The following is a 16,022-nucleotide window of genomic DNA, read 5'->3' as shown; positions in this document are numbered from 1 at the left end:
TCGCCATTCCAAGCATTGCTTCAGCTGTCAGGACTTCCGCAATGTATGCTCCTCAGAAGGACCTAGAGCTTATTTTTCAGGCCAGAGAAGCTCTCTCAAGCACTCTCTGGTGCTTGTCTGGTGGTTCCAGTGCCTCAGACATTGTGGACGGCTATAGACTTAAGGTAATGTGCACCAAGAGTCTGAAGAGCTGCATCGAGCTGCAGTCACATTGCCGCCATCTTGCCATCTAGTCCACGTAAATGGTTTTCAGTCTTCCCTTCATCTAATTCCTTGGTAACCTCCTCAAAAAACTACAAGATTCGTTAAACATGACCTACTATGCACAAAACCACACTGTTCATCTTTAATCAGCTCTTAGCTGTCCAAATACTTGTACATCCGATCTCTCAGAACACCTTCCAATAACTTACCCCCTACTGATGTCAGGCTCACCAGCCTGTAATTTCCTGGTTGACTTTTGGAGCCATTTTTTTAAAACCACAGAACAACATGAGCTACCCTCCAATCCTCTGGCACCTCACCCTTGGCTAAGGACATTTTAAATATTTCTGCCAGGGAACCTCCAAGTTATATACTAGTCTCCCTCAAGGTCTGAGAGAATATCACGTCAAGCCCAAGGGATTTATCTACTTTCTTTTCACTGTAAGGCAGCAAGCACCCTTCCTCTTTAATCTGCTTTACTACTTCCTTCTTTATACAGTATGCCAGTTTCCTGAGTAAATACTCATGCAAAAAAAAACTGTTGAAGATCTTCCCCCTCTCGTTAGGCTCCACAAATCTTACTAGGGGATCAATTTTGTCCCTTACAATCCTTTTACTCTCAACATGCTTATAGAAACCCTTTGGATTTACCTTCACATTATCTGCCAAAGCACAATCATGTCTTCTTTCTGCTTTGCTCAATTTTCTTAAGTATTTTGTTACATTTTTTATACTCTTCTAGTACCTCACTGGCTCCTAGTTGACTGTAACTCTCTCTTCTTCTGATTAGATTGCTAATATCCCTTGAAAACCAAGGTTCCCTTTGCCTGTTAACTTCGCCTTTAATCCTGACAGAAACATGCAAACTCTGCACTCTCAAAATTTCACCTTTAAAGGCCTTCCACTTACTGAACACATCCTTGCCAGAAAACAACTTACCCTAATCCACTCTTTCTAGATCTTCTCTCATTTCCACAAAATTATACTCCAAACCCTCTAACAACATAATGGCTTCATGGCTGGTTCTGCCATTCCTATCAGGGACAACACCACCCCTTAAGATCCGGGTGAACAGTAGAAACAAGGTGGCCAGTCAAGGCAGGGGATACTAGGGCATAGTTGGGGGAGCTGCTGTCAGGAATTCTGTGATACAGGCTGGTAACAAAGGCCCATCCTTGAATCGCTCCCATGCCCTCGCAGACGATGTGCCACTATGGTCTGGACAATAGGGCCCACTCCAGCAAGCTTAGTCGCACCACTGCCACAACGTGGTCCCAGAGAGTACTACCTTCTATTATTCCCTGGGGGTGCACTTATGGGGAGTTCACCACATGCAGCATGGATAGACTCCCCAGGGTGCTGGCCTCCAGATGGGAGATGCTGATATGGGGAGCACCCTTGTCCCAAAGTCAGAATAGCTATGCAACCAAATACTTGCCCGCCCGCTGTGCCAGCAGCACAGCCAACTCTGTGGCGGACTACTTCCACTCGGGGGAAAATGCAAAGTCTGCATTCTTAAAATTTCACATCCTTGCCGGAAAACAACTTACCCTAATCCACTCTTTCTAGATCCTTTCTCATTTCAACAAGATTGGCCTTTCTCCAATTTAGAATCTCAACTTGAGAACCAGACCAATCCTTATCCATAATTAACTTGAAAATAATTACATTATGGTCACTGGTCCCAAAATATTCACCTACACATAATTCTGTCATCTGACCTGTCTAATTCCCCTATAGGAGATCAAGTATTCCATCTTCTCTCATTGGTACCTCTTTATATTGATTTTGAGAACTCTTCTGAACACATTTGACAAACCCCAAGCCATCCAGCCCTTTTACAGTATGGGAGTCCTAGTCAATATGTGGAAAGTTAAAATCACAACTTTCTGTTTCCTACATCGGTCTGCTATCTCGCTACAGATTTGCTCCTCCAATTCTGACTATTGGGTGGTCTATTGTAGTACACCTTTCCCACTCCTCAGCTCCACCCATATGGCTTCTATAGATGAGTCTTCTGGGCTGTCCTGTCTAAGCACAGCTGTGATATTTACCCTGACTAGCAATGCCACTCCTCCCCCTCTATCATGTCTGAATAAACAGAACCCCAGAACATTGAGGTGCCAGCCCTGCCCTCCCTGCAACAAAGTCTCACTAATAGCAATAGTCTTATAATCCCACATGCCAATCCACGCCCTAAACTTGTCTGCCTTTCCGATAATACTCCTTGCATTGAAATAAATACACCTGAGTACATTATCACATACAACCCTTTGATTTCTGTCTATACATGCAGTCCTCACATGACTTTATCCTCCTCCATCTCAAATAACACGTTTATAAATCTCATTTGAGCTGCCTTATAATAATTCTTAAAGTGGGGAAGTTGTAAACCTCCCAATTCAAACTTCCAAGTAAATATTTCCAAAGAAACCCTCACCATTTTCCCTTTCCATAAAAAACTTTAACACTCATATTCAAGTCCTTAAAAATTTTTTTTTAAGGAATTAAGATGGGGATCGACTGGAAAAAAAATATTGAACTCAAGGGAAAATATTAATCTTAATACAATTAACTCTATCTACTAAACTTATAGGTAAGTTATTCCATCTATTCAAATCCTCCTTAATTTTATTAAGTAATGTTAAATAGTTCAACTTATATAGATGATTTAAAGCATTATTGACCCTAGTACCTAAATATTTAATTCCTGCAGCTGGCCTTTTTACATTGAGTATAGCCACCCTTAACTCAGGGCAAAATTTCACTTTTGTCTCAATTAATCTTATACCTGGATACTTCACCATATACTTCCAATCTTATATGCAATTGACACAACAAATTCAGTGTCTATCAAATAAATCAGAACATCAGCAGCAAACAAATTTATTTTAAATACCTCTTGATTAACCTTTCTACCCTTAATCTTAAAATCTTGTCTTATTAACTCTGCTAAAGGATCTTTTGCCAAAATAAACAATGCTGTCTACTTTATCTAGTTAATGAAAAGTAGAAATTTGTACATTAGTCACCACTTTTGCAGACACATTTTTATATAGTTTTAACCCAATTTATAAATGTTGATTCAAAAGTAAACTTTTTCAATACCTTGAACAAACAAAAAAATCCCAAGCCTTCTCCGAATCTAAAGCTACAGTTAAATCATTCCTTTTCTGAGCTAATATATCTAGCAACATTACCAGCAGATTATCACTTTTCAACAAAATCTGTTTGATCCATATGAATTAAATTTGGTAAACTAGTCTATTCGCTAAAATTTTAGAATAATTTTATAATCTGCATTCGTTAATGCTATTGGAATACAAGATTCAGGCTTTAACAGATCTCTACTTTCTTTGGTATAACTGTAATAAGTGCATTTGAAAAAGATTCCAGTAGAGAATGGAATTTCGCCACTTTCTTTAACACCTCCATAAAAGTAGGTATTAAAAGGTCCTAAATTTCTTTAAAAATTCAAGTGGGTCCCCTGGTGACTTACCATTCTGCAATTAACTCAATACCTCACTAACTTCTCTTGTTGTAAAGGGAGCATCTAAATCTCTTTGATCCTGATAATTCAAACTAGATAAACTTATTTGAGATTTAAAAAAATATTCTCAATTTTAGTCTCCTCACTAGACTGTGATCTATATAAAGTAAAATAAAAATCTTTAAATGAATCCTTCCATTTTCAACTGGCAAGCAAGAACTTTATGAGCCATTTCTCCTAATTCATAATACTGTGGTGGCTCACCCACGCGGCAGGCGAACCGGCGCCAGCAGTCGCAGACAAGTCCACAGACAGAGACATACTCGGGAGCTCTCAGTGTGGGGCAAAACAATGAACAGGAAGTTGACGTCACTTCCGCCTGTAATGGAGGATTTAGATTAGCTTATGAAAGAAGGGATGCAGTTGCATCAGAAGACATAATCTCAATTCCACTATGAGGCCCAGGATGCATATTTAGTAGACACACCTAAATTCCACCATGGGGCCCAGGGATGCATATGAATCAGTAGACATTATCCATTATCCAACTTCCACCATGAGACCAGGGGATGCAGTTGTCTTTTGTTGGTCACAGACTGTCAGGAGACCTTGAAGATAAATCATTTGTTCAAAGAGACAAGATCTGAAGTAAACAACTTTTGGGTAATATAAGCCATGGTCCCACTGCTGAAGTTTGAGACTCTCCAAGAGGTGGCAACATCTCTCAGCAAGAAGAAGAACTTCAAGATTCCAAAGCGACGTCCCGGTCCGGGGAGTTGGAGAAGCTGCTACCGGCGCCCAGACAACCTACTACAAGTGCGCAGTCGTCGCCTCGCTTTGGCAGTTGGGACCAGTCCAGGCATTGATAAGTATAATTGGGAAGGGCTTGCATATTGTAGTGTGAATTCAGTTTTAGATTTAGTAATAAAGACTTGTATAAACTGAACTGCTCTCGGTGTGTGTGTCTATTTTCTTTCGGTAGCTCGAACACTGTGACCAATCTAAAACGAACAAAGTGAGAGGTACAAGTTTACCCAAGACACCGCCCAGCATGAGCTCTGAGACCAGCTTGGACTTCTTAAGTGCGTGAGTTTAAAATCAGTAAACTCTACTTGATTCAGCATGTTCCTTCCACTCACGGTGGCTGATAGCGACATTGGTGACCAACGAACAACTCCAGCAACATGGACAACACAAGCAACTCGACTTTTCAAACCTCAGTTGTGCTTAAACTGCCGATTTTCTAGGCCATGCAACCCCTCGTCTGGTTTCAACAGAGACCCAGTTACAGGTAGGAACGTTGTCTCCAATGAGACCAAGAGACAATGAGCCAAATAATGGACTTTCTGCAAAAGCCACGGAGATCAGTAGGTATGCAGTACTTAAAGTCTTGTTGGTTGGCACTTTCGACCTCTCACGTCGCGAACGGGCTGCACGGTAGCTGCATAAAGACGACCTACATAACCACACACCATTGGCCCTAATGAGTGACATGCTGGCACTGGCAGACACTCATAAGCTGTGTCGACTCTTCAAACAAATTTTTTTGGAGCAGATGCCAGAGGACATCTGCCTCCTATTAGCAAATGAGGATTTCTCTGAACTGTGGAAGGTGGCCACACATACAGACGTCCTGTTGCACACAAAAAGAGACAACGGAACAAGCGTCGGAATTAGAGCTGCTAATGACCGAAGGCCCAGCAACTCCATGCCCCAGCAACACAAGTCAGCAACACCAAGAGACAGCAACAGCTCTTGGTGTTTCTACCATCAGAGGTGGGGATCCAGGGCCTGCTGATGCCAACTGCAACACTACGGCAGCTGGCCAGCAGGATAGCCTCCTGTATATCTGACAGACACTCAAGGCACAGGTTCCTAGTACACACAGGAGCAGAAATCGGCCTCCTTTCCCCACCCCCCCACCTTGAGCCAAGATACCAGGACCAGAAGGGCCGGATCAGAACTCAATGCAGCCAACAGCAGCACCATCTGTACCTACGGCACACGCACTACCCCATTGCAATTTGGTTCCAGCCGAATCACATGGACAGTTACACTGGCCGCAGTGTCACAACCATTGATAGGTGCAGACTTCCTCCATGCACATTGTCCCTTCAGGTTCACCAGCAGACAACAGCTAGTCGACGTAAAGTCATTGCTGGCTCCGCACCTGGACTCAATCACGTGTGTGGACAACGAATTCGCCGAGGTGTTGTTGGAGTTCCCATCCATCATCACACCATAGTTTTCCACCACAACCCCCAAATATATTTCTACTCAAGGACACCCGCTGCACACCAGAATACGCAAGTTACCACTAGCAAGGGAGGAGTCTAACAAGATGGAGGAGATGGGGATCGTGTGGCATTCAAACAGCCTGCAGGCATCTCCAAGTCTGCAGGAGGATGGAGGCTGTGCAGGGATTACAGGAGGCTGAACAAAGCGACCAGCTCTGAAAGGCACCTAGTCCCTCACATCCAGAACTTCATGGCCAACCTGCACAGGGCACACATCTTTTCAAAGATAGACCTGGTGCGAGGGTATCATCAAGTCCCTGTCCACCCGGATAATATCCTAAAGGCAGCCACCATAACCCTGTTCGAACTTTTCGAATTCCTTACAATGTCATTCGGCCTAAAGAATACAGCCCAGACCTTCCAACACCTCATGGATGGAGTAGGCCAGGACCTGGACTTTCTATTCATCTAGCTGGATGACATCCTGGTAGACAGCCGCTCCTGCCAGGAACACCTAGCACACCTGTGCCTACTCTGCCACCACCTCAGTAACTACAGCATGGCGAACTACCTTGCCAGTGCCAGTTCGGCCTGCCCACCATTGACTTATTGGGGCACCGGATCACCTGTCACAGAGCTGTTGCCCTGCCAAGGAAAGTGGAGACCATTCAAAAATTCACCAGGACCAACAGTCAAGGGCCTGCAAGAATGGTTAATTTTTAACCACCATTTCATCCCCTCAGCAGCCCAGATCATGTGCCCCCTGATCAACTTGATGTCTGACAAAAACAAAGAGATAGCGTGGCCAGAAGAAGCGACAGCAGCTTTTGACCAGGCCAAGGACGCTCTAGCAAACACCACACTTCTGGTCCATCCCTGGGTAGATGTCCCAATAGCCCTCGCTGTAGACGCCTCCGAAGCAGCAGTCAGTTGTGAACTTCAATGTTAAGCAAAGGCCAATGGAAGCTGCTCACCTTCTTCAGTTGACACCTATGGCCCCCAGAGATCAAGAACAGCGTGTTCAACAGAGAGCTGCTGCCTCTATATCTGGCCATTTGACACTTCAGGTATTTCCTGTAAGGGAGAGAGTTCACGATCTTCACCAATCACAAGCCCCTCACCTTTGCGTTCACCAAGGTGTCCGACCCGTGGTCAGCCCATCAGCAGTGACACCTGTCGTTCATACTTGAATTCACCACCACGATCAACATATCTCAGGGAAGAACAACATGGTGGCTGGGGGTGGGGGTCAAGTGGCAGCTCACCCACACAGCAGGCGAACCAGCGGCAGCAGTTGCAGTCAGATACATACTCGGAAGCTCTCAGTGCAGGGCAAGACAACGGAAAGGAAGTTGACATTATTTCCGCCTGCATGAATGCTGAGACAGCTGGACCAGCTTAGACTTTTTAAGTGCACAAGTTTGAATCAGTAAATCAATTGGTTTGAAACTCTACTCGACTCAGCAGGTTTCTTCCACTCGCAGTGGCCGATAATAGCCACAATAACTGTTTAGTTCTCTCAATTAATTTTTCTGTTCTATAGGTCTAAATTGTATTTATCATGAAGTATTTTTGTTATTAGATTTTTACTTTTCTCATCAGAAGCCTTTCTTTGTAAATCCTTCCATTTCCTTTTCCAATTGCTCAACCTCTCATAGAATCTTTCATAATTTTTGCAGTATAACTTATTATCTGACCTCATGAATCCACCTTCAAATCATCCCAAAGAACAAATTTATTGTCAACTGATTTAGAATTTATTTCTAAAAAATCTTGAATTTGTTTCCTTATAAAGTCACAAAAATCCACCTAATAACCAATTTTGTTTTCCTCCTCAGGGACCAAACATGTCATGAGAAATGGTAGTGATCAGATATAATCCTCTGTATGCAATTGCACAGATATTAAAAATCAATCTATTCTCAAATAAGAATCATGCCTATGTGAATAAAAAGAATAGTCCTTTTCCTTTGGATTTAGCCTCTGTCAAATATCTATCAAATTCAGATCTTTTATCAAACTCAAAATCAACTTTGCTGCTTTTGCTCTTTCAACTGATCTTACAGACTTATCCAACACTGGGTCAAGACAGTAATTAAAATCCCCTCCTTTCAAAATTTTCTCATAAGCTTCAGTTAAATGCCTAAAAGTATCATGAATAAAACATTCATCATCTACATTTGGTGCATAAATACTCATAAGTGTCCACGTTTCAGAATAAATTTGAAAAGGAATCAAAACAAATCTCCCTGCAGGATTAGTAATCACCTTTTGAATTTTAACAGATAAAGTTTTATTAATCACTATTGCAACTCCTCTTGCTTTAGAGTTAAATGTTGAGGCTACCACTTCACCTACCCAATCTCTTTTTAATTTCTGATGTTCTTTCTCCATTAAACGAGTCATATCAGACCTGAAGCTAGGGGTCGTCCTACAAATGAGGGCTCATGGCAGGCTCCTCAATCTCACAAGATTGAGAGCAAAAACAAAAATCAAGGACATTGTGGTGCACGAACTACAATTTGCTGATGACTGTGCACTGGTTGCCCACTCACTCAAAGGCCTAGAGGAGATCACCAGTCGCTTCGCCTGTGCGGCTAAGAGCTATGGGTTGACAATCAGCCTGAAAAAGACAGAAATTATGTACCAACCAGCTCCTTGCTCAAGCTACAAAGAACCAACTGTCCTCATTAAGGACACTCATCTCAATGCTGCCAACAAGCAAAATAACATGCTCAGCTTCTATAAATGTAGAGATTGAGTCAAGAACCAGAAAGACCTGCTTTGCCTTTGGTCAGCTGAAAGTTCAGGTTTGGTCACAGAACATCAGGTTGGCCACCAAGTCCAAGATATACAGGGCCATTGTCATTTCAGCCTTACTATATGGATGTGAGACGTGGTGCTCAAATCAGAGTCACTTACACCAACTTGACCAACTACAGCAGTGTTACCTACATTCTCCGACGAAGAGACAAGGTCTCTGATATCAAGGTCCTTTCTCAAGCCAGAATGCCAGCAGTTTCAAAATTCAATTTCAACTGCTCTGGGCAGGACATGTTGTCAGAATACCTGACAGTAGGCACCCCAAGGACATCTTGTACACCCAAGTGCCCAGTAGTACCCAAAAACAAGGAGGCCAGAGACTACGGTACAAGCATACTCTGCACAGGATCTGGCTCAAGATCGCTTGCAGTGGAGGAACACCATCAAAAAAGGTGTGGACTCTGCTGAGTAAAAGCTCAAAGATGCAACAAGGGCACAGGAAGCACCACAACAGAGCTTCTATCCCTGTTGCCCTCCAGGCCTTACCTGTCAAGTATGTGGCAAGCAGGGCCTGTCAAATATCGGCCTGTACAGCCACTCCAGATACACATTATCAAATCCCACAAACTGACTGAAAGGAACCATCATCATCTTACTGGATGGATAGCCAGAAGAAGGAAGACCATGATATCATTGGGAAATTTGTAGATGGTGTTACTGTCGTACTGAGCCAAATGGTCGTAGATGTAAAGTGAGTAGGGCAGGGGGCTAAGAACACAGCTTTGTGGTGCTCTAGTACTGATGGAGATTGTGGAAGAGAAGTTCTTACCAATCTTCTCTGATTGTAGTCTGGCAGTGAAGAAATCCATGATCCAATTACACAGTGCCAACTATGTTCATGTCAATGCCAAAGCTGTTAACCCCAAAATAGGTGCTGTATTAAAACAGAGTGTCTGCCAATTATGCTAGTGACAGTGTGAATCTTTTGTTCATAAAATTTCTTCCATGAAATTAAAAACTAATGTTCCAGTCACGAAAGACAACGAGCATAATCTCACCTCCCACTCTTTGCTAACATGCACACATACCAATGTCACACCATCCCTACATGATGGGTGTGTGACAAAAACCTACATGTAAATATTCTTTCAATTAATCTGCAATGAACTGAGTTGGTTACATGCCATTTCAGAGGTGAAGAGAACACAACACCATGAGCATCCTTTGGCTGTCTGGGCATCTGTTAAGCTACGTAATTGACTGTGGATTTCAGGAAGGAGAAACCAGGAGTACACAAACAATCGAGGGGTCAGCAATGGAAAGGGCAAGGATCTTCAAATTCCTGGATGCTAACATCTCTGATGTTGAGTCCTGAGGCCTCCATGTTGATGCAACCATGAAGAAGGCTCGGCAGTGAAAATACTTGGTGAGGAATTTAAGGAGATTTGGTATGTCACCAAAGACCGGTAAATTTCTACATGTTGTACTGTGGAGAGCATTCTGACTGGTTGTATCACTGTCTGGTATGGAGGTGGCAGGAAAGGCTACAGAGGGCTGTAAACTTGGCAGCGCCATCATGGGCAGGAGTCTCTGGTCCATTTAAAAGGCAGTGTCACAAGAAAGCAGCCTCTATCTTCAAGGACCCTCACCACCCACACCTTCTTCACACTGCTGCCCTCTTCACACTCCTACCATCAGGAAGGAGGTACAGGAGCCTGAAGCCAAACACCCAATATTACAAAACAGCTTCTTCCCCTCCGCCATCAGATTTCCCAAAAGACAATAAACCACAGACACTACCTCACTTTTTTTTTGCACTATTTACTTGCAAATCCTGTATTTATGGAAAAATGGTGGTGCCTATGTTTCGCAGGGGCCATAAGAGGTTGCAGACTCCAGGGTAGCAGAGGACTGGCACAGGGCACCAAAAAAATTAAATTTACACATCCAGCATGGTAACTGGTCATTTCAGCCCATGAATCCATGCCACCCAATTAACCTACACTCCCAATATGTATCAAACGGTGGGAGGAAGCAGGAACCCTTGGGGGGGGAAACCCATGCAGACATGGAAGGAACTCCTTACAGACAACTCGAGTCCAAATCACTGGCACTGTAAAGGTATTGCACTAACCGCTTCACCAACTGTGCTTCCCTCTCGGGTGGAGACCATCCCCCTTCCCCCATTTGAGATGGAGAAGCAGAGGAGGCAACCAACAGGATGGTGACCACAGCAGCAGACCCGTGAGGGGCTCGGAGGCTGAACAGCACACAGGCAGCATGCCGTTGGTGACTCAGGCAAGGATCCCACAAAGGCTATGTGGTCTTGGCAACTGCCGCTGAGGGACTCGCAGCAGGCTGCAAACTGCTGGTGACTGACTTGAGTCTGGCTGAAGGAGTACCAGGTATCAGGCAGAGGGTGCTGAAAGCTTCCTGAACGTGTCAGAGGTTTGGATCTGGAGCTCAGGTTGCTGATGGTTTGCACTGGACTTTGTGTGGTGGCAGAGGCTGCAGGAACGCTGGGGGTGAATCCACAGACACCCAGTGACTGTGGGGGAAATCCTCTTTTGCTTATCTTTCTGTGACTGCAAGGAGCACCGGGCAATTTCTGATGATGGCAAATCTTTTCCTGCAATATTACATTTTGTGTTTAATTACATGACAATAAAGGAATTGGAATTCTAAGTTATAGTCATTCCGCACCATGCCGCTGTCGCAAGACAACACATTTCATGACACACGTCCTTGACAATAAACCTGACTGATGCTGAACGGGTCGGGACGTTCGTGACCCTCGGAGGCAACGGTCAGCCGACCCCCAATCTCCCCCGTGACAACTCGCCTGTCCTTTGATGATGGGGTCCGAGAGGATCTCGATGCCATACTTCATCTCGTTGAGCTCTTCGATGTTAAGAAAGGCCGAGAGGCAGAGTAACTGCAGCGCCCACACACTGACAGCCAGATTCCTCCCAGCGCTGCCCGCCATCTTGAAGTACTGCGCAGGCGCGCAAAGATCCAGCCCGGACTTTCTCTCGCTCCCAATTCCCTCGCGGCCGATTGGTCGGCAAAAGCCAATGAGGACAGCGACGCGCCGCCACGCCGACCACAATTGATCGACGATCACGTCTCTCAGATGGTCCCGGAGTTGCTTCGAGGGCCGTCCCGCCTTCCCTCTCGGGCGATTGGTCAACAGGAGCCAATCAAGCCACGACGTGTCCCCCACGCCGACCACAATTGATCAACAACACGTCATTCAACACCTCCCCCCCGCCCCCTCCCGTGTTCTGCATCTGCGAAGCAGCGTGAGGACAATTGAGCGGAGAATCTTGTTATGGTCTGTGAAAGTTGACAGGATAACACAGTCGTTACTGAGGACAAGGGTCTGTGAGAACGGGTAACAAAATTAGGTAGGGGCAACACATTCGTCTCGTCTGATTGGTTGTCATCAGATGGTTTTACCACTATTCGCACAACGATTGGTTGGGCTGGTTGTCAATCATGGTGAAGCCTTCGTTCACTGCGATGTTGACTTTTCCTTCCGAAAAGCACATGTTGAAAGCACATTTCGTTCTATTATTGTAATTGTAATGTCCCAAAAACCTCACATCACATACAGGTTAATTGTCACACTTATGAGAAAAGGATATGTTTCACTTTTACTGGTATGAGATGTGACAACATCGCAGTAAATCATTGTACTCTTTCAATTTTATTGAAAGCTTTCCTGTAGTTAGGTGACCAAAACTGCACCCAATACTTCAAATTTGACCTCACCAATGTCTTATACAACTTTATCGTTACATCCCAACTCCTAGACGCAATAGACGTGGTTGAAGTAAAAACACAAATGTTGGTGGAGAAACTGAGGTCATACAGACACATGAAGATACATAACTTAATGAGCTTGAATTGTGCCATTCATCAAGGTATGAGCAAAAAGAATTGCTCATATCTTGATGAAGGGATCAAACCTGACACGTTATGTATCTTTATCTTTGTTAGGTATACTGTTTGACCTGCTGAGCTTCTCCAGCATTGTGTTTTTACTCCAAAACTCAATGCCTTGATTTATGAAGGCCAATGTCCCAAAAGCCTTCTTTACAAAGATGTCTTCCCTTGATGCCTCATTCAGGAGCAGGAAATCAAGAGAACACAAACCAGTCTTCGTCGAGGGATCAGTGGCAGGAAGAGCTGATCTTAAGAGCTTAAAATTCTTGGTTGTCAACATCTCAGAAGATCTATCCTGGAGCTTCATTGTTGATGACACCACAAAGAAGGCTCGCTAGCTGGTATATTTTGTGAGGAATATCAGGAGATTTAGTAGCTCACCAAAGACTTGGAAATTTCTTCAGGTGTACCATGGAGAGCATTCTGATAGATTGTATCACTGTCTGATATGAAGGTACCAATGTAGGAAAAGGCTTCAGAGAGTTGTGAATTCAGCCAGTATGGGCATCAGTCATAATCAGAATTTATTGTCACGAGCAAGTGATGAAATTCAGTGTTTTGCGACAGCATCACAGTGCATTCATATTATGAACCATCTTACAACAATAATATTTAAATAAAATAAAAATAATAGTGCATGAAAAGTAAGGCAGTGCTTTTGGTTCGCTGGTCATTCCACGTGCCACTGAGTGCTCATCTTTAGCTTCCTGTACCTCCTTCCCGATGGTAGCAGAGTGATGGGGGCCTGGATGGTGGGGGTCTTTAAGAATAGAGCACATTTTTTTTTAAGACACCGCTTCATGTACATGTCCTCAATGGAGTGAAGTCTGATGCCTGTGATGTTAGACGCCAAGTTAACAACTCTGGTGTTTTTCTTGTCGTGAGATTTGGTGCCTCCACACCAGACTGATGCAACCAATCCATCGAGGCATTGAGGTCATATACAAGATTCGATGTCTGAAGAAAGCAACCTCTATCCTCAAGGACCATCACCACCCAAGCCGTGACCTCTTCTCACTGTTACCATCGGGAAGGAGGTACAGGAACCTGAAGACAAACACCCAGTGGCACAAAAAGAGCTTCTTCCCCTCTGCCATCAGATTTCTGAATGGCCAATGAATCAAACAGTATCTCACTTTCTCTTAATTTTTTGCACTAATTTATTTTTAAATGTAATTTTATTGCCATATTTGCAATGTTCTCTCACCATAAAACGAATTTCGTGACATGCTCATGACAATAAATTCTGATTCTGATTAAAAAAAAAGTTGGGTGCGGGGAGGTGGGGGGCTAAGCAGGTCAGTCAACAATTTATCTGCTGGAGGGATGCATTGGGCAGAGAGGAGTGTGGGTAGAAATGGTCAGAGAGCATTATGGGTATAAATTGTCAGACAACATTTGGGGTCAGGAAACCTTTATCTGCTGGAGGGACTCAGGGTCAATCAGTATCCACGAGGGAGCAATGGTTAGTCAACTTTTGAGGTCTAGTCTGCTGGAAGGATACTTTGTGTCAGTTAACATCTGTACTCATTGGAATCTAGGAGAATGGAGGGGATCTCATTGAAACATTTCAAATGTTGAAAGGTGTGGACAGAGTAGATGTAGAAGGGTTGTTTCCCATGGTGGGAGAGTCCAGGACAAGAGGGCGTCTGCTTAGAACAGAGATACGGAGGAATTTTACTTTAGCAAGGGGGTGGTAAATCTGTGGAATTTGTTGCCACAAGCATTTGTTGAGGCCAAGTCATTGGGTGTGTTTAATGCAGGTATTAATAGGTTCTTAATTAGCCAGGGCATCAACGGTTATAGGGAGAAGGCCGGACAGTAGGGCTGATTGGATCAACTCATGATTAAATGGCAGGGGAGATTTGATGGGCTGAAATGGCCTATTTCTCCCTATGTCTTATGGTCATTTCGGAGGAAGAGAATGGTCAGTCAACAATTGGAGTCCAAACCCTTTATCTGCTGGAGGGGCTCAGTGGATCAGGCAGGATTCATGGGGGGAAATAGTGAATGTTTCGGGTTGGGACACTTCAAGATTAAAGATTCCTTTATTGTAATGTAATAATCCAAAAGGTTTACGCCAGCTTCTTCCTGCCGTAATGGCAAACAGTATCACTGTGAGCATTGCCCCAAACCCCAAATAATAAGAGAAAAAGAAGGAAAAGAGTCCCTTCAGAGACACCAAATGTCTGTGGATTTGCCTCCAGCACTCTGCAGACACAGAGACTCGTTCAATCCTTCTGCCACATGAGTTCCAGATCCAAACCTTCTGTTCTCTCCATGGATACTGCCTGACCTAAGTGTCGTTTCCCCCCCCCCCCCCCCCCCCCCACCCCCAAGTTCTTATTGTTCACTCAAGATTCCAGCATCTATTTATGTATCTATTGTGTTCACTTTAAAGTTGTGATTCCCAAAGTGGGCGATGCTGCGCCCCCAGTGGGCAGTGGAAAGATCCAAGGGGGTGGTGAGGGAAAAGGGGGCAGTTAGGGGGAGGTGAGGGAAAAGGGGATGTTCTGAACCTTCATTTTTGTTATTATTTAGTTGGCTGCAAAGTTTAATGAAGAAGCCAGTGCAGTAATATTTGGCCAGACTTGGGGCGGCAGTAGTGAGCAAAATAAACAGCGACAAGGTGTTCTTGTGAGAACTGGTCTCAGTGGCTGCCATGTTGTACTGTTGTCACTACCACCCTTTCAGCTCAGCCACCACCCTCCCCTCAGCATCACCACCAGCCCCTTCTCAGTGCTGCCACCACCCCTTTCTCAGCACTGCCACAATCCCCCTCTCAGCGCCGCCATAACCTCCCTCTCTGCGCCACCACCAACCCCCCTCTCAGCGCTGCCATCAACCCCCCTCTTAGTGCCACCACCGAGCCCTCTCAATGCTATCATCACCCCCCACTCCACTCAGTACCATCGCTAACTGCCCCCCACTCCACTCAGCACCACCACTAACCCTCCCACCCTGTTCAGCGCCACCACTACCCCTTACCCCTCCCCGTTGGCACTGCCACTAAGCCACTAACTCCCCCCCCAGTACCATTTTATGGGGGGAGGTGCTCGGGATGTGGCCTGGAGGCCAAGGGGGCAGCAGCCCGAAAGAGTTTTGAATCCACTGACTTAAAGTCATGGAAGCAGGGAATGAATCATGCGGGGAGCCTCCATTTGCCCCATTACATCTGTGCCACTTCTTTGCAGAACTATGACCCTTTTACCCAAATAGTCGCTTGTATGTTATAATTTTATCAGAATCAGGTTTATTCTCACGAACATGTTCCACGAAAATTGTTTTGTAGCAGCAGCATTGTGCAGAGCAAGGTGAAAAATCACTATAGTTAACAATTACATAAATACAAGATTTAAAAAAATGAATAAGTAGTTCCA

The 16,022-nt window shown here is 44.5% G+C and overlaps 1 protein-coding gene across 2 annotated transcripts in view; it reads right to left on the bottom strand.

The window, feature by feature from the left end:
* The window catches only part of LOC138750446 (protein OS-9-like), a 100,886-nt gene extending 88,971 nt beyond the window's left edge, over positions 1 to 11,915 (bottom strand). Inside the window, exon 1 of one of the 2 annotated variants that reach the window (XM_069912490.1) lies at positions 11,537 to 11,915. In XM_069912490.1, coding sequence (XP_069768591.1) covers positions 11,537 to 11,680 — 144 coding nt within the window. In that variant the 5' untranslated portion in view covers positions 11,681 to 11,915. The remainder of the gene's footprint in view (positions 1 to 11,536) is intronic. The other variant, XM_069912488.1, reaches the window with a different exon arrangement.
* Positions 11,916 to 16,022: the final 4,107 nt, after the last annotated feature.

Source organism: Narcine bancroftii, unplaced genomic scaffold (assembly GCF_036971445.1).
Source record: "Narcine bancroftii isolate sNarBan1 unplaced genomic scaffold, sNarBan1.hap1 Scaffold_151, whole genome shotgun sequence".
In the NCBI taxonomy this organism is placed as follows: domain Eukaryota; kingdom Metazoa; phylum Chordata; class Chondrichthyes; order Torpediniformes; family Narcinidae; genus Narcine; species Narcine bancroftii.
Note: the sequence above shows the minus strand (reverse complement) of the source record. Positions and strands in the feature narration are given on the sequence as shown.